Here is a 22,821-nt window from a genome sequence, read left to right on the forward strand (position 1 = left end):
TTCTAGCTTGTGCTTATTTAAACAATGCCCAAAACTTGGTATTACAAGCACTTCCTGTGTCTGTTTACTTCTGTAATAAGAATTGCTTTAAGTATTCCCCAATAGTATGTCACTTTGGATAAAAGTGTCTGCAAAATGACTAAATGTAAATGTATTTATGTCGGTTAAAATGTACTTTTGAATGCACTGACTAGCACCATAAATATAATTAAAATATTTTAATGATAATGAATAATTCATTACTTAATGCAATTTCTATTGCAACTTGTATGTCATATACTTAAATGTATTTGTAATTACACATTGGTAATGAAGCTGCAAGTTTTGCAAAAAAGCTTGCAAAATTTTCTTAGACGTGAAATTACAGAAGAAAGCCTTCTACGATTTGATCTGCAATTTCAAAGTATTTTGACTTCGACGAACGCTTTTGAGCCGCTACACTAAGAATTGAGTAAATATATTTACTCAATGGGGCGGCCAACATTCTACAGCAGCTCACAGGGATAATGTCTCTAGGTTACGCATGTAACCATAGTTCCTCAAGAGAATGAGATGCTGTGTCAAAATGCTATAAGAACATGTTCAGCGTGACCATGCTCTAAAATCACATGTGTAATGGATGGGCGAGACATCATAAGCTGAGTGACATAGTAAACAGGAAGCACGAATTCCTTAGTCTTGAGCCACCACTAGGGGTCTCATGCACAGCAGGCCCAAAGTTCACATCACACTACGTCACATTACAGCAGGCCCAAACATATCTCATTTGACACAGCTGGCATCAGACCCCCAACTATAGGTCTCTGCAGGAAAGTAATGGGAGTTACGAGATCAAGGTGTTTTTACACTATGAGACCTGATTGGTTGATGTAATAGTGACGTTAGGTTTAGGGGTGGGGTTGGGTAAGGTGGATCACTTAGACTGCATGATTCAGAAACACCCAGCAGTTTCAAAACACCCACATGGTGATAAACGCCCACTTTTGTTCTGCAGAGACCTAAGTCTCTCAGACCCAGCAGGTTTTGAAACTGCTTTACAGTGAGTTACCGGCCTTCTCTTACTCTTACTCTGACAACAGCAGTGATGATCGACTTGATTTGAGCAGGAGACAGACGTGCCTGCATCCTGGTCCAGTCCCACACCAAGCCCAGATGAGTGGTTCTCAGTACAGGACAAAACATACTTTTCTTGAACTTTAGCCTTAACCTAAGCTCTTTCATGTGAGCAAAAATGGCATCTCAGTGCTGAACCGCCTCCTGCTCCAAATGAGCTAGTATCAACCAGTCAACCACTGCATTTCAGTTTCACTTTTAATCAAGTACTTTTTTTATTAGTTGACACATCAAAATACATGCACTGCTTTAAAGCACAACAATAAAGAAATAAATAGATAAATAAATACGTAAAATGCACGTTAAAGTTATATTTTTTATTTAACATTATGAAGTGCACTTTGTAAAATGTAGAACCTATATGAAAGTGTCTCTTTAAGTACACATAGTTGGCGCTACAAGTGACATTAAATACAGTTGTGTGTGACAGGTTTTGCAAAGCTTTCTCAGCTATGAAATCCTCCCTTGTTCTAACTCTGACTCTGATCACATGTTAGTCATGTGCTGCTTCATTTCATTACCACAGTGATCATCTGAATTGACTTTACTAGAAACAAGTAAACCTACATTCCAAGGACTCCACCAAACCACAAACGTTGTATGTTTTTGTAGCAATCGCTTATCTACATGTATTTGCTGATTCTCCGTAAGCAGCTGTAACTCCTGACTCCCATGGGAGAGCTGAGTCAGCGCCACCCTTTTCCTGCTTCTTCAGGTCCAGGATCAGCCCTTCTATTGTGTTCGGAGGGAAGGTGAAGTACTGCAATGTGCTTCCTCCGTTTGCTTAGTTAACAGCTCTCACTTCCTCCTCAGTTGGGGTCTGATATTGATTCTGTTCTGTGACACAATATTCTTGTTACTGCAATAAACAGTCCAGTTAATGAAACTGAAGTAAAGCAATAAACAGTCCCAGCGTGAGTAAAGCTCTGCCAGCATTCCTTCTTCATTACTTGTTGGCAGTGTTAACATGCAATTTAGTACTGACTGAAAGTCATGACATATCAATTAGTCACAGAAACTTTGTAAAGCACCACTAATAACGAGCAATAAGATATATTTGAGAAGTCCCCAATCCTAAGTATTGAACCTTAGTGCATAACTTGTCCTGCACTTTTTGTACTATGAACTCATATTTACCAAATGATTCACTATTTCACTGAATTCCCATATGGAGCATCTCTTATTTAAAAAGAAAGTACCCATTATAGACATGTTATACTTTGAAAGAATGAATTTAAGTGTTATTTAAATATAATATTTCTGGAGATTTAATTGCAGGGGATTATTAAGTATTATATTCATTTAATAATGACACACTTTATTTTAAGTTTCAATTCTTGCTATTAACAACCAATTAACTACGACATTGCTACTTATTAAAAGTTAGTAAGGTAGTTGTTAATGTTTGGTCTTGGATAGGATTAGGGATGTAGAATAAACTACTAATAAACAGCCAATATCTTAATAATAGGCATAATTGTTAATAGTGAGAACTGGTCCCTATACTAAAGGGTTGCCTTTAACAAGTATGCAGTAATTAATCTTAAGTAGGACTTAAGTAAACCTTGGTAGCACTTTATTTTACAGTCCTGTTCCTTATGTACATACAATGTACTTATTATAGTAATTACAATAACTATGTAATAACTAGGCACTAACCCTGATCCTACCCCTAAACCTAACCCTACACCATGTAGTTACCTTGTGTTACCAGAACTTTCTTAGATAAATACACTGTAAGTACACTATAAGTACATGTTAGTACACGTACTGTAAAATAAAGTGCAACCTAAACCTTTATATGTAATTTCATGACTTATTTTGTTTATATATATATATATAGTTAAAGTGTACTGCTGAATGTACTGACAAGCATTTATGATGAACTGAAATATATCTAAGATGAGGTAGAAACAGTTGTGACCCATAGTGTAATGTACCCTGCATGCAGTCACTTCTAATGATCCCTGATCGCAGTATCAGACTCGTGACATGACAGTTGTGCAGCACGACTCTCATATCTCCAAATTCTCATGTTCGAAAAGCACAACAATAATATTACTTAGGGGAAACCATGTGAAGGCAGGGAGATGTGGTGATTGTTTGCGTCGAGCTCTCTGATTAGGGCACTGAAGGGGAATCAGCAGACTTTAGACTAAACAAGCACCAGGATAGAAGTAATCAAGGGCTTTACGCAGCACATTATCTCTGGCTTTCTCACTCATGTCATTGTCCTTCAACAATCCTAATTAAAGCTGCACTGCTGAAATGTTGACATATGTACATGCTGACTCCAGGAGAAAATGACACACTGCCTATAATAACAGTGCCAAACATATCAACACATTCAGTAAAAAGCAAATGTTTCAGTGCTTTCACTTCCTCGTTGTGTCACTGTCAGCTTAGTTCTTGCTGACAGTTAGGGTTGTGATATATCATGACAGTGTCCTCACACCAGGGCTTGTCAGCAGCTCGTCAGTTCGTGAGGTATCACCTAAATAAAGCCACAAGTGCTGGCACTTGTTTTTGCTGTTTCTAATATTGGCTTGAAGGACTGAGTCACAGCTTATTCAGCAGCAGAGGTGACTGTTGGACTTTTGACCTGACTTGAACATCACTGATTTATGTCTTTAAATTATAGAAATGAATGCAGATACCCAATGACAAGGTTTCTAAACTGGTGCATTGTTTCCCAGATATGGGTCTCAGATCTGTTTTGACACAATGTTATAAAGAATGAAAATTTGCTGGAAATGTTTTCAGACTCAGGCCATCCAAGTTTGTTTTTTCACCGGAACAGATTTGGAGAAATGTAGCATTACATTACCTGTTCACCAATGTATCCTCTTTAGCGAATGGGTGCCGTCAGAATGAGAGTCCAAACAGCTGATAAAACCATGACAATAATCCACACCACACCACTCCACAATTAATGTCTTGCGAAAGTGAAAATCTGCATGTTTGTAAGAAACCAATTCATCCTTAAGTCATCTTAATTTCAAACTGTTTTTTTTTTCTGGACATAATCTATAATAACGCTTCTTCCAGTGAAAAAGTCCATCTCCTGTTGTCATCTCACATTATTATATTAGTTTAGGAGTGTTTTGGACTCTTTTGGCTTGTAAACGGTGCTTGATCAATGCATATTTCTGTCAATGTGTATTGACAAAGGCCAAACAACTTTTTCACTAGGGAAAGTAATATTTTAAATAGCGAACCCATATTTTAGCCAGAAGCAAAAACATTTTATTACGAACATGCACATTTTTGCTGAACAAGATGTTAATTGTTGGACTGGAGTGGTGTGGATACTTGTGGATCATTGTGATGTTTTTATCAGCTGTTTGGACTCATTCTGACGGCACCCATTCACTGCAGAGGATCCATTGGTGAGCAAGTGATGTAATGCTACATTTCTCAAAAGCTGTTCCAGTGACGAAACAAACTGATCTACATCTTGGATGACCTGAGGATGATTACAGTTTCAGCAAATTTTCATTTTTGTGTGTGAACTGTTTCTTTAAGAGTGGAGCCATGTTAGTGAATCACAGGGAAAACAGGGACATGATGTGACTGTTTCTACACTCCGGATCCTTTCTGGATACGATCATGTGCAATTAATAGAAAGGTAGTTCTCTAGTCATAGGCAGAGTGACCCAGAAACTGGAGAGTTATGTGATATCACTTGCTCTCACCGTTGCTGACTTCAGCCACATATTCTGTGCCAAGGACTTCCCCAGCATCTGCTGAATCCCTGTGGCTCGTGACAGATGCAGGCCATGGGATATTAAACACCCTAACGTCCTGACCTGACCAAGATACACTGAAAGAAATTACATATCATAACTTTGGTGATGTTTAAAAGTGTCCCAGGATGCACCTGAACAAGGCTGTGTGAGCCAAACTATAGTCGGATTTTCTTTATTTTTTTCCAAAACTTTTAGACAAGTATAAAGTAATATATATAAATATATATATATATTATTCAGTGATGATTTATAAGATTATACATGTATTTACTGTAACTTCTTGTCATTTTCATATGTATATTTTTTTTTTGCTGATTTTCCTAAGTGAAGACTAGTGTTCTTTGTAATGCTTTGCTTGTGTGTTTTTTTTGTGTTATTTAATTTAAAGAACAATGGCTTTCTATCAAAATTCCACAAACTCCCTGCGGTTCCATCACAAAGGTTCTAAATCACAAACCTTCAGCTTGGAATCCCTCATCTATATTTTCAAAGATGACTGTCTTTGGAATTGTTAGTTACTTTCAATCAAATAGCAATAATAAAAAACTGCTACTGTTCCATTTTAAACTTTATACATAAACTAGTATTATGGGCTCACTTCGATGTCTACCTTCATGCACCGATGCTGTTTCTGTTACGGTGCATGGCTGTATCTCCATGCACAGGTCAAGGTTACCTGAAAAGCTGATATTTCCTCTTTCTCAAAGTGTTGTTGCTTGACTGACGGTAAACAGAACATTCCGATCTCATGGGAGGAGTGTGTCTCACTTCTGCACAGCAACACATGTATGCAATCACAAAACATGTTCATTTCTGCAGTTGTTTTGATCATTTCACACATGTATTCTGGCTCATTGTGTCAGTGGATGGCCTGCAATGATGTAATAATGAGCTTCTGTGCAGACGTCAAAGTTTGTCTAGCTGTTCATAACATTTTGTACATTTTTTGTGACTTTTATGGAACTTTAGTAGGTTTTATGTAACAAGTATGTTAGGATACAATGTCTTTTGTCAGCATACAGTGTTTTGCAAAGTAATAGCACTAACTGCTGATCTGGACAAATACCCATTTCCCTGTCCTTTATCCGTTTCTATGCCTTTGTTTCAGTTCTCTGTTCCTGAATGTGTTGAGACAGCTATTTATATTTAACAACAAGTAACGTGACCTTCACTTCCCCATTTAAAACATTTAATAAGTTCTTAAGGTAGCTGTTGGTTTTAACACAAATAACTGAAATACTTTTTAAGACTTTATACTGTATAAAACACAAAGCTACAGATATAAAACTTAGAACACACAAACACTTCCGTTCATTAGTTTGGAGTCTGTAAGATGTTTTTAAAAAAGAAGTCTCGTCTGCTCACCAAGGCTGCATTTATTAGATCGAAAATACAGCAAAACCGGGAAATGTTTTTACCATTTTAAATATTATGTTCTAACTAAAAGAAAGAAAGAAAAATAATCTTCCCATGTTTATGTCTATAAGATAGTGCCATGGCTCCTTAAAAGGCTGACACCCGCGTTGTACACACAACAGGCCAGAGTCAGACAGGAGATGCCACACACTCACAGCGTGATCACAGCATGCTCAGAGCATCCAGCCAATCAGACGGAGCGTGATCAGAGCCAGCCACCAATCAGAAGCCAGAGACATTAGGCTGCTGTTGTGACTGTATGAGTGTACATAAATGTTGAGGAAGTACTGTTCTCAGCCTCAGGCCAGGGAAGGATGACGTGGGCGGGGGGAAAAAAACTGACATTTGGCAGAACACCGAAAGTATGCTAGCGGGGAAATGGAACATTTAGTTGAATCTGTGGGGTTTTCCAAATGTGCTAAGGTCAGAAGTGTGGCCTCATAAATTATGCCTGCTCTGTACATTTCTGGAATTATGGCATGCCAGGAATAATAATAATAATAATAATAATATTATATATAATACTTTCAATTAATATATTGTATTTTAATTAATTAATTTAATATGTTTGAATTGATTTATTTTAAATTTCATTCTGGCAAGGCAATAATCCTCAAGTTTCTATTACCCAGTAATAGACGAGAACTATCAGGATAACCACATCGCAAAGATATATACACTTTCTTGCCAATATATATATATATATATATATATATATATATATATATATATATATATATGTGTGTGTGTGTGTATATATATAAATATATATATGTGTGTATATATATGTGTGTATATATATATATATATATATATATATATATATATATATATATATATATATATATATATGTGTGTGTGTATATATATATATATATATATATATATATATATATATATATGTGTGTGTGTATATATATGTGTATATATGTGTATATATGTATATATACATATATATATATATATATATATATATATATATATATATATATACACACACATATATATATATATATATATATATATATATATATATATATATATATATATATATATATATATATATATATATATATATAAAGCTCTGTAACTGTTATCATTTTCTCACACATAATTGTGTTGAAAAAGGCAGAATATTCCTTCCAAGGGATTCGTTCTTTAGAACGAGATTCATGTTAAAATCTGACCTAACTGTGCTACTCTGTTTAATAGAACAAACAGGTAACCAAATGGAAAAAAAAGGGTGGTGTGAGAGAAACCAAAAGAGAAAGAAGGAAGAGAAGTGAAGGGAGTCATGAGCATGCATCAGGTGAATGAAAACCAGCTGAACACTGGGCTCAACCAATGAGAATACGCTTGATTACGTGTTTCAGACAATCAAAGGAAGGCACAGTTATGCTAGGCAGCACGCCAAGAAAGTTGCATTGAGAGCTTACCATGTTGTGGGGATTTTAAAGTTGAATACTTACATTGTTAAACAGAGAGGGACTTTTTGTTCACACCAAGCGTAAAGTGAAAATGAGTTGCCTTTGAAGACTACTAAGAGTTCCCACTCAAGTTCTGTCATCCACTGAGACAGACTGGAGCCAGAAGATGAAACTGAAAGTGTGCCTGATAGCGCATATTGAGCTGCCACTAAAACTGTTTCTCAAAACCGTTCTTTCATTTGAACTGTGTAGTTAGTTTTATTTTCTGCCTGTGATTCTGCCAAGTAAGGCCAGGGTTCAAGCATACCAGAGTCAGGAATCTGCAGGGAAAGCCATATTTGGCCTAGCTAGGCTGCCGAAACGAACACTGATTGTTTAAGGAAAGATTTTTCAGTTCTTAATTTACCATTTGGACAACATAATTCACCAAATGACAACAACTAATCAAATTCTCCCTTCTTTCCCAAATACCTGTGAACGTTTGGTCTGGATAACTTTATTACAATTACCTGTTCCACATTAAACCACTTTTCAAAAACATAAAACTGAGGTCTAAGAGATACAAAATATACGATGAAAACTCCATATTCTATGTGGAGTAAATGGTATAGTGAATAGAATATGATGGTAACCACCACATTCTCAGTTTTCTTTAACCGTCTTTAAACTAGCTCAGTGAATATAAGATTACCTCCTCTGATATTATTATCAATTTAAGAATGACTAATGTAATAACGTTTTTATTGTTTCAGAGAAACTACCCATTTCCTTTAGTTCTGTACTGAGTGGTTCTCATTTAGCAATGCTGATGAATTTCTTCCTGATGGAGGGCTCAAGCATTCATTTACTCATTAGTTAGTCTGCACATGGCTGGTCGCTCTCTACTTGCATATTTAGTTCCAGTTCACACTTACTGGTGATGAATTATGAACACAGTGGTCAGGTTTAGTCAGAAGCTCAGGTAAGAGGACGCTCTTTCAGGAGTGTGACGTTACATGTGACGCACAAGCACACGGTGAAACTGCAAATAGCCTACTATGAAAAGAAGGTATTAAGATGAAGCTACAGATGTAATTTAATGATTTGAAATTGAATGCTCTATCATCTCTTCATCTAATTATTAGACAAATTCATTAGTCTAAAAAAGAGGCTTTAATCAGAACTGTATGACTAAAATTAAATCAGTATTAGTCCATTTTAGGAGCTAAACTTTCTCAAGCAGGTTTCATCTCTGAAAATTTGAATGCACTGAAAAACTAATGTACCAGCCATCCCTTTGATTTACTCTGTGGATGAATTTTTAATCCACGCTACATGAATCTTTCCATATAAACTGGAAAAAGATAAACTAAAACTGAAAAGAGACATTAAATTAGTTATAAATAGTATAGTGAATCAATGAAATAATCATAACTATGGACATTAGAAAGCATGTATTTCTGTACATTTCAAAATAAGGTGCATTAAAAGTTAATAAATCCTTGATTAATATGAATATTTTAATTCAAAACGTATCTCTACCTACATTCTACAATGAACTGTACTATAAATTATACTACGATCAGAAAATACTGTAAATTGATAAACTGCTCAGCGTGATGACGTTTAATGTCTCAGACGGCGCATGTAGTCCCATTTAGCAACTTGTTAGCAACTGTCTTTTTAAAGAAGCGGAACAGTTTTTAAAAATCACGAGTGGGTTGCAACTGGTGTTTTATGTCGTAGAATAAATCGCGAAAGTATCTTGAGCTTGTGTGAACATAATTATTTTAGGGGATTTAACCAAATTCCCGCTAAAAAACATTGACACAGATGTAACCAGAAGTGCTAAAATGCTAACTCACTTCTGGGTTTCTGCTTAGCAAAGTGACATCATAGGTCCACCACTTTGCTAAGCAAATAATACCAATTCTAGTTAAAAACCACAGCACTTGTGGACAGGATTTAGAAAGACTTTAATAAATACAGCTAGTTACCTCTCATTTCAATCACACTAAGGTCCGATTCTTGCCATCAACAAACCATTAACTACGACCTTTGCCTCAGTAAACTCCTTTTCCTGTTTATGTTTATGTATTGGTTAGGGATGTAGAATATGTTCATGCAGAATATGTGCTTTATAAATACTACTAAACAGGCAATGTTATTAATAGGCATGCTAATAAGCACCTAGTTAATATTGAGAATCGGTCCCTATACTAAAGTGTTACCTTCATTACTTGTATAGCAATAGTTTAAAACCTTAACTCATAATAACTCTTTAAATATCCTAAGCTTGCATATTAAATGCACAATTAAAAAAAGCATGTAAATGTGTTTTTAACACGTTAGGTAGTTTCAAACATGTTGCGTTATGCTTTTACCAAATTAATTTATTCAAACATGTTACAGTGCATTTTAAAGCATACATCTAAACTGACTGTGTACGTGTGTGTTTTTGTGTTTTCCTGGGGACAGAATCCATGAACTTCAGTTTAGTGTCATGCTCGACCAGCTGAGCTGCAGAAACAGGTTAAACACTCACTGAACTTGATATGTTTCACCTTCAGTGATCCTAAAAGAACCAACCGCAGTAAAACTAGTCAGGTAAGTTGCCTCCAATCAAGTATACAAGTATTTTACATAACAGAAATCTAATTTGTTTTGGGGGGTGAACTGTAGTATTTTTTCCCTGCGACACAGAAAAGAAAATGCAACAACATAGACCTATAGTGACAAAAAGTGAAGAGTGTAAATATCATGACTGCTCCACTGTGCTCATAAAGGGGCGGTATGGTAAATTTTGTGAGAGAAATTGGCATTTTAATGATAGTTTTAGTTGTACTGTCTTTATGTGACCGGGACATGTTTTTGTGATGGTCTGCCTTACAGTGAAATTGTGGCAGAATGTATTCACACGCAAGGTCAGTGGTATTTGCCGCTCAGATGATGTGTATCACATGCTTGTATGAAGAGGTTCCCAAACAAAATAGATGAGGAGCCAGACAAGTAGGCAGAAGAAAAGCAACAGCCGATGTACCATTACTAAACTGGAATAAGAGACGAGTTTCCATTACAGTGGGACAATTGAGATGCACCTTTGCTCCACATGGCTTGATGCCAACCTTACATAATGTGACATCAAGACAGAGATACCCAGAGATAAGAGGCTACCGCTGGGCATCTGCCTCTACATCAGATATGTTGTTGCTTTATTCTTATGGAAGATTTTTTTTTTTGTCTTTTTTTTTTTCTAAATAGACACCTTACAGGCCTTTTAATGTTGTACGTAATAATCACGTTGTTTGACTAGACACAAAAAAAGCACATTTTGAAATGAACAAATGTAAAAATCACGAATCGTTAAAATCTAATTGTGATGAGTAGGGACAAATTGCCTGATAATCTAATGAAAAAAAAAACACTAATGTTAAAGGGCACCATAAAATGTCGATTTCCCCAATCCTTTAGTGAATAATACAGATTTATGTAAATGATCAAAATTACAAAGCACAAAATCTCACTACAAATTCTCTGACAGAAAAACGCAATGCCACATTTTATGCTCCTGCCATTAGACACCATCCTATATATATATATATATATATATATATATATAAAGGCCCTGGGCTTTTCAGGAAGTCTGGCTTTATAGAGACAGGAAAAACACAGAGTTTCAGGCCGTGGATGAAAAGAGGTTCTGCCACAATGAGAAAAATCATCAATATAGAGAGAACACACAAACAGCACTTGTGCCGACTGACTGGGATGACTCAGAGACTAATGACGGAAACAAACGAAACAAACATTGTACCCATGCTGTATCAGCAAGACGTACTGAACAATATCTGACGAATCTTGTGAGCTGTTCATTGCACAATTAGTTTTTGAGCTCTCTGTTGAAACTTTGAACAAGTGCAAACAGGTTCAAATAGGGATGCCGTTTGGCACTGAAAAACAAACACATACAACATTGGCTATATATATCTACATTAATGGAAGTGCTTTGCATGAAATGATTGAAGAGATTGTGTACTAATAAGGGAAGACATAAAGTCAAGTGCGGTGCTGTTGCAGGACTGTGAAAGGAATGACTTGGCCTCATCTTGATTTTTCCACTCATCTGTAAATGGCAGATTAAGGACTGGCTAAGAGGCATTAAGTATAAGGGGAAAGGTCACAGGAAAAGAGCTTTTGAGGCATGCGACTTCCTGTTTTTAGAAATGGCAATTGCTCTGGTTTCTCATGATGGACAGAATCGAGTAATTTTGAGGTTGCAATCACACTATGGCTTTATGATCCATTTTAATTTGAGTGATGCCTGCTCATGCAAACTCACTGACACAGTGGCACAATCTTGCCAAGCCATGCAGTTATTAAGATGTTTTAGGTGCCTTGATGCTTTAGGTGTGTTATGGGTGGTTATTAATCAATCACTTGAGCCCATTCCCTGTTCTCCACGTGAAAACCATAAATCCAATCACGTAAACCTCTTCTCAACAATTTGCATGATTTATTACTTGTGTGTGTGTGTAGGTTGTTTGTGTGCTGGCCTTGGCGTTTTGAGGAAGGGCTGAACTAGTTTCCATGCTCGTTTTGGCTTAATGGCTCCATGAATAGCATGTCCATGATGGGAAATTCATGAAGCAACAGTGACGTTGGTAAAAAAAAAAAAAGAAAATTAATGGAGGGAGAATGTGTGTTTACAAAACATTCAAGATGATTAGTTTTCATGACAAAGATAGTTCCTTGAATCTGCAGCTCATTTGACAGTCATAAAGTCAGAAAAAAACATCCAGTTGATTAACAAATCATCACAGATTGCCTGATTTTCAAGAATTGACCATGACACAGGAGAAGGTCCCTCCATGTGGATATCGATGAGGTTTACTCCTCCTGACTAAAGAACATCAAATAGGGCCTTTCACACCGCTTTAGTTCCACAACTAACAGTACTAAAGTACTGGGACAATTTTGCGCAAACTATTTCCCAGCACCATTTAAAGGGTTGCATCTGTTGCATGTGTAGGACGTGGTGTAAACCAGTTGACAGCAACAGGAGGATGGAGGACGCTGTGATCAGAGCTGTGTTTTTGTTGTGTCTCATGGGTTTCACAAATCACAATAATGGACATGGAATATGGATGTATAAATAAAGCGATTGAAAGAACAGAAAGGAGGATTAAGAATCTCCATCGAACAACTATCAGTGCTACACTGTAAAATAAAAACCTTTACATTTACAGTAAAATACTGGCAGCTGTGTTTGCCAGAATTTCACCGTAAAAAGTATAGTAGCAACATTTTAGATTTTACAGACTTAACTTAATTCACAATAAAATACTGTATTTCATTAAATTATGTAATGTTATTAAACAAACATATTGAAGTACTAATATCTGTTTTGTCACATGATGAATCAAAGCAATAAAAACTCATTTAACAACATAAGATGCTAGATAAAATCCTAATGTACACAACTTGTAAAAAAAAAACTAATACGATACGTGTGAAGTGTCATGCAGGGAATTCTGGGAGTGTCATTTAACCAGTTAACAGGTTTTAACTGTAGCTTTAAAATTTTTACAGTGTACATTTGCTACAAGTGCCGGACCCACTTTATATTAAGTGGCCTTAACTACTATGTACTTACATTTTAATTAATAATTTAGTACAATGTCCTTATTGTGTACATACATGTTTTTACATTGTACTTATATTTAAAAAAAAAAACGACATGTAATTACATCTGTATTTAATTTCTGTATTTACATTTATAATTACACTGTTGACCCATACTTTACACCTTAACCCACCCTTAAACTTACCCATACCTCCAACCCTGTCCCTAACCTTACCCCTATCCCACCTCAATAGCAGCAAAAGTGTTTTACAATACAATATGAACACAATAAGTACATTGTACTTATTTTTTTTATGTAAGTACATAGTAGTTAAGGCCACCTAATATAAAGTGGGACCCAAGTGCCTGCACTTCAGCATCCGTATATTTATCACTGTTCATCATAATAAGTTTGTTTACAGTATGTTACACTGTGTTTTATTCGATCGCATCTGGCCAATCAATGTGTTCTTACGTCACGGTTAGGACCAGTTGTGCTGGTTAGACCCTGCTCCGGAGTAGGAGCTAATTTGGTTCTGGAAAAAGACAGTCTGGTACTAAAATCACACCTACTCCCTGTGCTACTATGAAAAGGTTCCTGAGGTGCTAAAGGCCCTTATCTACCCAAGATAGAGCCAAAGGAGTGTGGTCAGGTTTCTCTGAAATGTATTTTATACAATTTATGCATATAATCAGTTCTAAATAAATTAAAATAATAATAATAATAATAATAATAATGATAAATATTAATAATATTATTATTGCATAATAGTAATAATTTAATTTACATTTATGGAATACAAATAAATAAATAAATCATATATATATACACGGAGAATAAACACTTTACAGTAAGGTCTCATTTGTTGACATTAATTAATGCTTTAACTACTATGAACTACTAATGAGCATAGCATTTATTAACCTTCGTCAATGGTAGTTTTTATGTCAGTTCAACATGCAATAAATAATTTTAACAGATCATTTTGATTTTAAAAATATATCAAACTAAACAGTGTTTTCCCCTTTTCTTCTTCTTCTTCTTCTTTTTCTTCTGTCAAAAAAAGAAAAGAAAAAAAAGAAAAGAAAAGTTTATTATTGCTACAGCTTGAGCCCAAAGTGAGTTGTAATTGACACTGTGTCCCCTTGTGATTTCTATAACCTTAGGCTGAATCCCAGTGTTGTTGTAGTGTTTTGACATGTCTAGTTAAACTGTACGCCTTAGGCAGTGTGTAATATATTATTCCATATAGTAAGCACACCTGTAATCCTGTACTGAAATTGGGTTATGGCACAACAGTTTCATTAAACTTTTTCTATTTACTTTCAGTTTGAAAGTAAAATTCAATCATACATGCTGATAATGTTAATCTAAAAAAATAAATAAATAAATAAACCATACATAAAATTTCCATGCAACACCAATACGTTTTGTATTTACAGATTTCAGGATATGAACATGCTGGATTTGCTTTAAAAGGCAAGAAAGGGCTTGTTTCCTCTCAGTGGTCAAGAAAATATAAGTTTGAAGCCAGAGGTCGAGACTGTCTGACCTGTCTGTCTAAATATTCTCACTGAACTAGATTATAGTCATCAAACAATTCATCTTTTTGAAAGTGCAGCATATTTGTATTGAATGTACACTTGCAGGTTATAAACTAAAAGGCCACATAAACACTATGTACAATAAAACACTAAACCAATTTTAGGCTCTTGACTCTGACTTCTGATATCAGAAATTTACATATGTGACTTTTGTTAGGATAGGACAATATTTGGCTGAGATACAGCTATTTAAAAAATCTGGAATCTGAGGGTGCTAATTTTTTTTTTTGACCAAATGAAGTCCTTAGCAGTGCATTTTACTAATCAAAAATTGTTTTGATATATTTACACTATAACATTTACAAAATATCTTCATGAAAAATGATCTTTACTTAATATCCTAATGATTTTTGGCATAAAGGAAAAATCGATAAACTGGTTTTGTGGTCCAGGGTCACATATCATAGATATCGGTAACACTTTAGAATAAGGTTCCATTAGTTAATGTTAGTTAATGTATTAATTAACATGAACAAACAATGAATAATACATTTATTACTGTATTTATTCATCTTCGTTAATGTTAGTTAATGAAAATATAGTTATTCATTGTTAGTTCATGGTAATTCACAGTGCATTAACTAATGTTAACAAGCACAACTTTTGATTTAAATAATGCATTAGTAAATGTTGAAATTAACATGAACTAAGACTTATAAATGCTGTAGAAGGATTGTTCTTGCTTAGTTCATGTTAACGAAAGTAGTTAACTAACATTAACTAATGGAACCTTATTGTAAAGTGTTACCTAGATATCTTCTTATATTATAGGTCGTTGATGTGTTTTGAACATCATTCTGGTTTCCCCACATTATCTAACTTAACCAACAAGAAAACCATAATCGATTTGTTCCCAAAAGTCTTCAAAAAAAGTCTTTCTTCCTCATTGTATTTTTCTATTAAAGAACACCAGCTCCTAATACACTTCTGTGAAAAGTCTATTGGGGACATTCACTCTGTCATAAAAAACTACAATTTACAAGATTATTTTATGCAATTTAAAAAAAAAATTAAAGATTCCACATCACACAAGCACATGTAAGTTTCGTCAGTTACACAATCTGGAGAAAAACACGCCATTGTGTGCATTCTGGATTTAACCAAAACACAAGAAACACTGGGTTTGTGAGTCTAACCGTGTCTAGACAATAGTTTTCTCTTGGCTAATCATAAACACTGTGCAGTATGTGATGGTTTTTCTGAGCTTGAATGCGAGGGCAAGACCGAGTGAAGAGAGAGGGGCTCACGAAACAAGTGCTTTGGACAAGATAAACAGTTTTGCTCTTTATCAGTAACTTCTCTGCAGGAGAAGAGCACGTCTCAACAGACACTTCATGCGCACAAGAAAGTGAGCAGACCAAAAATGACGTCAATGACTTGACCCCTATCCAACTCTACTGTTGGGAAAACTGCTAAAGTGGAAAAGAGCAATTAAGATTCATTTGAATAGGATGTCTGTTTGGAATCAAATTGAAAATTTCTCAGATTTGGACCAAAAGATAATCCAGATCTGTTTTACCAGTAACAGGACACTGACACCTAACAACAAACCTGGATTTATTGACAGAGCTTTTTTTCATTGCCAGTGAACAGATCAATGTGTTTGTCTTCAGCAAATATGAACATCCATGTCTGTTTATCTTGCAGTGATTCGCAGCTCACTTTTGGTCTCCAGTTTCCACTTTTAAATCTTATCTGTAGCCGATGACTGAAAATAAACACTTAACCTGTGAAACCATGGATTTTCCAACCATGTTGTATCGGAAAAAGAGAACTTTTAAATGGTTTTGTTATGCGTTAGCTATACTCCTCTCCATCTGACAGTCGGATCTTACTGTATTGAATAGATTTGTGAATTATTTTAAAAGAAAATATGAGCATCCTTGCATGAGCAAAACTTGTCACCAATGCCAAATGGATATTTGGATGTACTGGCCCAATATATCTTCAACAAATGAATATGGGAATGTGTTGCTCATTTTATGAGAGAAGGTGTAAGTCTGATTGCTTAGACGTAAGTTGCATAATTTGAGGTATGAGTAATGTCCGAAGACTGTAACACTTGATCAAAATCCCAATAGTGATTCATAAAAATGCAATGAAAATGAATTCTCATAAAAAACACTTTAATTTAGATACAAAATGATACTTCGCAGTAACAGTCATCTTACATTCTATAAGAAACAAAACAACAGTCACAATGTTCAGGAAGAGCTCCACATGTGAAATGTTCATCAAAACGTCTTTAGGATATGTCCACACACAGTGCAGCTTTGGTCTCGCAAACGAACGTGGTCCAAACAGACCCCAATTTTGGCACTTGAAGTATTGAGTTCTTTTTGGCTTAATGTTTAAGTCCCCAGTGGAAGAAGCAACGTCGGTGGAGCCCTTTGTCAGGACAAGGTTTGGAACACAGTAATGGGTCTTAAGTGTCACGTGCAATGCTTGATCCCTCAATTAACAATTTTGGAAGACAAGAGAAAACAAATTGAAAACATAGGAAATCGCCCTGCGTGTAGTTATACAGCAACTTGCATCCATAAAAAGTGCATTCGAATGAAAAACAAAACACTGGTAACATTACGTACACTCAAACTGCATGATTTTCCCTTGTAACTCAATATACTACATTTCTTCTTTAGATTTCAGTAACTTAGAATAATATATATCTGGACAGCACATTAGCCAACATAAAAATCAAACAAATGTATTGAATGTTTGTACAAATGAAATCTTCCATCCCCACAGAAAAAAATGAGCTAAATGCTAATGAATTTTATATTGGGGATTACTGGAAAGTATGTGACCACCATTTGGGAAAGTCTGCGTGTGCTTAAATGGCTATAGTGTGACACAATCAGTTTGCGCCTCAGCAGTAATCTCAAGAAAGAGAAGCTCAAACACAATGAAATACAGCACGCCAAACAGCCCGAGCGCCCTCTTTTTAAGGTCCGGAAACAGCATCAATAATATGACAGAAACACGTTTAACTTGACTGATGCATGATATAAGATGGCTGTCAGCAATGCAAGCACAAGAGAGCTCAAACTTCACTCCTTCTTCCTCTGAACTTCGACTAGCTCATCCTGCAGAGGGGCCACCCGGGCCCCAAAACCTCCGCTCGATCTTCACTTCCACACATCCATACGACACTTGTCAAATCAGCTCCGATCCGCATGCTGAAACCCTGGAGTGCTCAGAGTGGAAAAGTCACCCTTTTATGACGGGCAACAGTTCAGTTCTAGTGCTCTGCCAGCTTTGTTCAGCAGACAGGAAGCATGCGGGCGTTCCCGTTGTATTCCTCCTCCACCTGAACGACAGAAGAACAAAAATTAGATTGAATTTCTACTGATATACAGTGATCAGCATACACCATACGGATATAGTTCACACTCACCTCAGAATACTCAGGGAGTGGAGGGAACTGGAATTGGGGTGCATTCATGAAGATGGGACTGTCTCCGCCATCATAGTCATCCAACAGAGGCGTCAGCGGTTGGTCCAGGCTGCAGTCACGTGTAATGTCGCAGTAGCTTGGTGGAGCAGACGACGGCATCCGCAGGGACACCCAACTATTCGATGCATTGCTGACAGAACCATCCTGGCTGCTCATGCTGTTGGTGCGGCTACCAAAACCATTGTAGGGTACCGTCCCAATGACCAAAGGCAGCTCCAGAACCAACTTATCACTGCCCGGGATGTGCATGTAAATCTGTAGAAAACAAAAGAGCTGTAAGTAAACATCTAATAGTTTGTAGATGCAACACTATGATACTAGAGTAATTGTGAAAGGCAGCACTCACCATCAGCGCATATTCCACCCGGATGATGTTGCAACCCAATATGGAGGGCTTGATCTTGGGCACACGGATGCTCTTGCCCTGCCAGGCGTCGCACATGCCGGAGATGATGTGGTTGCCACGTACTGAGGAGAGTTTTTGCCTGAAGAGCTTGGTGCGGCCGTTGGCCTGGTAGGTGTGCTTGGCGATGATGGCCGCTTTGGGTACCACGATGCGAGAGCAGGTGTTCTCAAATTTGGCATCGATGCAGATCTCTTCACCCTCGCAGAAGCCACGCCTGTCGATTTTGGCGTTCAGAGAAACCTGGCCGTCTGGGATGAACATGCAGGTGACCTTCTTCTCCTTCATGCCTCCAGTAGGCGACTGTTGGACGGAAAACAGAAATGATGAGGATATAGTTAATTGCTAATGAATGCACAAGAAACGACCAAAGTGCGCATTCACCAAACCCCAAAGCTCAATGTGGGTTCTAAACCATTTCAAACAGTAAAAGCAAAGTTGCTATGCCTCAGCTCCAAGTGTAGAACAATACAGGTGATGTTCAATGAGTCACCAATGAGAAGCCCAATCAGAAGACATGATTTGTGGCCTACAGCTCAAGTGAATTAGCGATATGAGGAACTCACCAGCAAGTCTGGGGTGTTGACATCCAAGGGCTCCTCAACCTCGAAGTGCTTCCTGCACTCCAGGACGGGCAGAGCGGGGCTTTCCATCACAGCCTTCACGAAGTATTGCACGAACCCAAACTTGCCCTTGTAAGAAGACACCAGTTGTCTGTTGAGAAATAACACTTGTATTAAACTACCAACAAATGACTTGGAAGGAGATGCATGCCAGGAATTTGTCAACAGGAATGCTCACCCTTGTTGAGGAAGCTCAAAGCCAAAGGTGTATTCGTACTTGTTTCCAGGACGGAGGATGACCGAGCCATCGGTGTCTGTGAGAAGATAAACATACAAGTTTAGAAGAGCTCTAAGAGATCATGACACAAACAAATGATAAAAACCCATTTTAAAAAAGGAACCTCCCGAAATGACTTAACTATCAGTTAACACCTTTATCTGAGATGTTTTTAAACTAGAACTCCTTCTTCGCATTCCAGCATCAGCACCATCTCAACAAACCCACCTAACAGTTCTAAATACACGCTTATACAGTTTAAACTCACCTGCTGGATGGTCATCCAGGTGGACAAGGTCTTCATACTTCAGATAGTCGATCTCTTCACGGCATCTCTGTTTGCCTTTAGCGTACTCCACTTTAGCGCATCCGACGCCCAGGACCTTCACAGCCGTCACCCTGGTCACCTCCAACACCTCCACCAGGATCTTCCCCGACACTTTATCTCCACTGCAGTAAAAGCTCTTGGATGGGTCGCTGAAGACGATCTCGAAGACCTTGACTCTTTTTGTCATCGCCACCATCGTGTTGTTTGATAAACTCCCAAAGCCGCAGCGAAATGAAGATACGCGTCTAAAAGTTAATTCAAACTGATACTTAGTAACTAAAAAAGCTTGACCTGGTATGAAATGAAGCTAAACCAGTGCTTTATATGTAAATTCACAGACCCGTCTATCGCATGGTCAGTTTGTGAGATTTGAGCACGGTGGGCTAGGCTAGGGTTTTATACCCCGACGCTTAGTGACTCACTAGGCTTGTTTACCATTTCAGCTGTTCATGTGGAAGCGGTATGCACAGCATGGCTCAGCGCATGCACAGCGCTCCCATTGGTCGAAATTCGCAGTTCGTGGCACCACCAGCCAATCAGCGGCCAGAAGCGACGCGTGCACACCTCGTGGCTGAGAGCGCCGAGCGAGTGCACAGCTGCTGCAGGAAGAAGCAGAAGAAGAAGGGAGGAGGCGCTGAAGAGGGAGTAGTGGTTCCGCTGATGAAGTCTGGAGCGGGATGTTGCGAAGGCATGCCCAACAGTTTAGAGACCCAGTTCAACAGAAAACTTCAGTTGTGTGCTACGTGCACAGCTGAGGCGGTGTTCCCCCGTAGGAGACTCGAGCGTTTGCTTGTACAAACCACAGACTTTATAAAAAGAAACAAACTGGGTTAACAACATCCGCCGACTAATAAGAGACACACTTGACTGTGTTTACAAGATCGGTGCTGAACTCGGGAACGCACACTATACACGTCGTGACCAAAATTATTATAGCACTAGTATATTCAGTCACCAGCTAAAAATGTGTTTAAGTCAGTTATTTCTATCTTTTGCTGAAGTGTGTCACTATGAAATATAAGTTTACATTTCCAAACGATAATTTACCGAACAATGCTTTCATTTAAAAAGCTTACTGATTTTTTAGTGCACTTCCTTCAAATATGTAAAAAGAAAAAAAAGTAATGGGTCTCAATTAAATATGTACAGCTTCACATTTGTCACAATTGTGACACAAACAAAGCAGTTTAATTCCTGTTTGCACCTTTAGGAAATTGAAAATTCAAAATTAAAATCATGTCAACATAAAGATATGACCAAAATTTTTGCTACACATTATTTTTGTTGTGTTAGGTCATCGAATGAGTAAATTAGTGTTACTGGTGGGATAACAGTGAACTTGTGAATTATGTATTTCTATAGAGCTTCACTGTGTATTGGTGAACACCCAGAGCGCTTTACAATCATGTGGCTGGGTCTCTTTTTGCAAAGTGTGTTTTTGTTATTTTGGGGATTCTGGTATTTGATACTATAGAGATATGATATGAACACATCTTTATCATCGTGTGGCCTTTAAAGAGAAAATGAAAGTGCTGTTATGATCGACTCTCTCTCATGTTCTTCTGGAGAACATAGAAGATATTTTGAAGAATGTGTGTGACCAAACAGTTGTTTATAACCATTGACTTCTATAATATTGGGAATAACCGATGGGAAATTATGACAGCATTGTTATTTTGTGTGAACTATTACTCTTGTACAAACTTACTTCTGGAGATATGCTTCTCTAAACTGTTGTGAATAATAATAAAAAATGTGGATGACAAAAGGAAAATATGTAAATATGAATATGAATAGTCTTTTTTGGTGTCCGGATCTCCAGAAACACTTGCATTGCTCTGAATCCATCTAATATTTCAAGAATAATACAACCATTTTTATTTTTTTTATTTTAAGTTATTTCTCAAATAATGCATATCGAATATTCTTTTTTTTTCTCCTTTTCTCCAGAATGTGTATTTGCACTTGAGTAAACTTTGTCAATATCTTATCAGTCTGTCTACAGTAACGCAGGTTTATAGTTGCATCTGGTTTAAGTTTTAATTTCATGTGTAGACTCAAGCCTTACCTTAACAAAAGCAAACATAGCATCTAATAAAAAAATAGGGGATAACACACACACACACAGATACACACTCAACTAAATATGTATATATACGAGCAACATAATCCCACAAATAAATCATACTAAAACACAAGGAACAATGTATCTAAACTCATATTGTGCTATTGAGTGGACCTTAAACAGTCTACACAATAAATATGTAATAATAATAATAAATAATAATTTATTTTACGACCATCTCCAGATGGCTCTTTTAGGCTGTGGGAAAAAAATGCATGCCTCTCTGGCTCACTCTGACAAAGATCATATCAGGGGAAAGTGTTTCTGCTCCACACAAGAACTGTTTACTGGCGAGTATAACTCTTCAAACAAGAGACCATTTAACATGAATGTGAGTGATGTGAATCTGATGATAATTTGTGAACAATTAAAGACCAGGCTCGTCAAAAATAACGCGAACAGAGATCAACAGCGCCACCGACTGGACGAAAGATGAACGGCTGACTGTGACACTGGCGCCTTCTGCTGGTCACATCCGCGAACAGCACATCAACGCAACTGCGACTATGAAAGGGGAAAAAAATCAGTTTATATCTTATATTTTAAAAACATTTTATTTTATTTCATTAAATTGAATGAAACAGGTATATATAATTATTTTAAAATATCGCGTTGAATAATAAAAATAAAAAAAATCAAGTCATGTGTAATTTCTTTTTGGGACTGTAAGCCTTGAATGACACCCTGACACTTTGACTGAATCTGACCTCCTGTGGCATCTAAATGTTAAACGTAAGTACATGACACATATGATAA

The 22,821-nt window shown here is 36.9% G+C and overlaps 1 protein-coding gene across 1 annotated transcript; it reads right to left on the bottom strand.

The window, feature by feature from the left end:
* Positions 1 to 17,017: 17,017 nt before the first annotated feature.
* On the bottom strand, positions 17,018 to 20,309 carry LOC113119223 (thioredoxin-interacting protein-like). The gene is made up of 6 exons (XM_026288520.1): positions 19,881 to 20,309; positions 19,574 to 19,649; positions 19,339 to 19,486; positions 18,716 to 19,075; positions 18,310 to 18,624; positions 17,018 to 18,222 (listed from the first exon to the last, which is right to left on the bottom strand). The coding sequence occupies exons 1-6, from the start codon at positions 20,134 to 20,136 to the stop codon at positions 18,175 to 18,177; spliced, it is 1,203 nt and encodes a 400-aa protein (XP_026144305.1). The 5' UTR covers positions 20,137 to 20,309; the 3' UTR covers positions 17,018 to 18,174.
* Positions 20,310 to 22,821: the final 2,512 nt, after the last annotated feature.

Source organism: Carassius auratus, chromosome 19 (genome assembly GCF_003368295.1).
Source record: "Carassius auratus strain Wakin chromosome 19, ASM336829v1, whole genome shotgun sequence".
Taxonomy (NCBI): domain Eukaryota; kingdom Metazoa; phylum Chordata; class Actinopteri; order Cypriniformes; family Cyprinidae; genus Carassius; species Carassius auratus.

Excerpts from the sequence above, each read along its gene's own strand:
- LOC113119223 (XM_026288520.1), bottom strand. The coding sequence starts at position 20,136 with ATGGTGGCGATGACAAAAAGAGTCAAGGTCTTCGAGATCGTCTTCAGC. Across the intron at positions 19,650-19,880 it reads CCTGGATGACCATCCAGCAG|ACACCGATGGCTCGGTCATC; the intron begins GTGAGTTTAAAC and ends ATCTTCTCACAG. Across the intron at positions 19,076-19,338 it reads TCAACACCCCAGACTTGCTG|TCGCCTACTGGAGGCATGAA; the intron begins GTGAGTTCCTCA and ends TCCGTCCAACAG.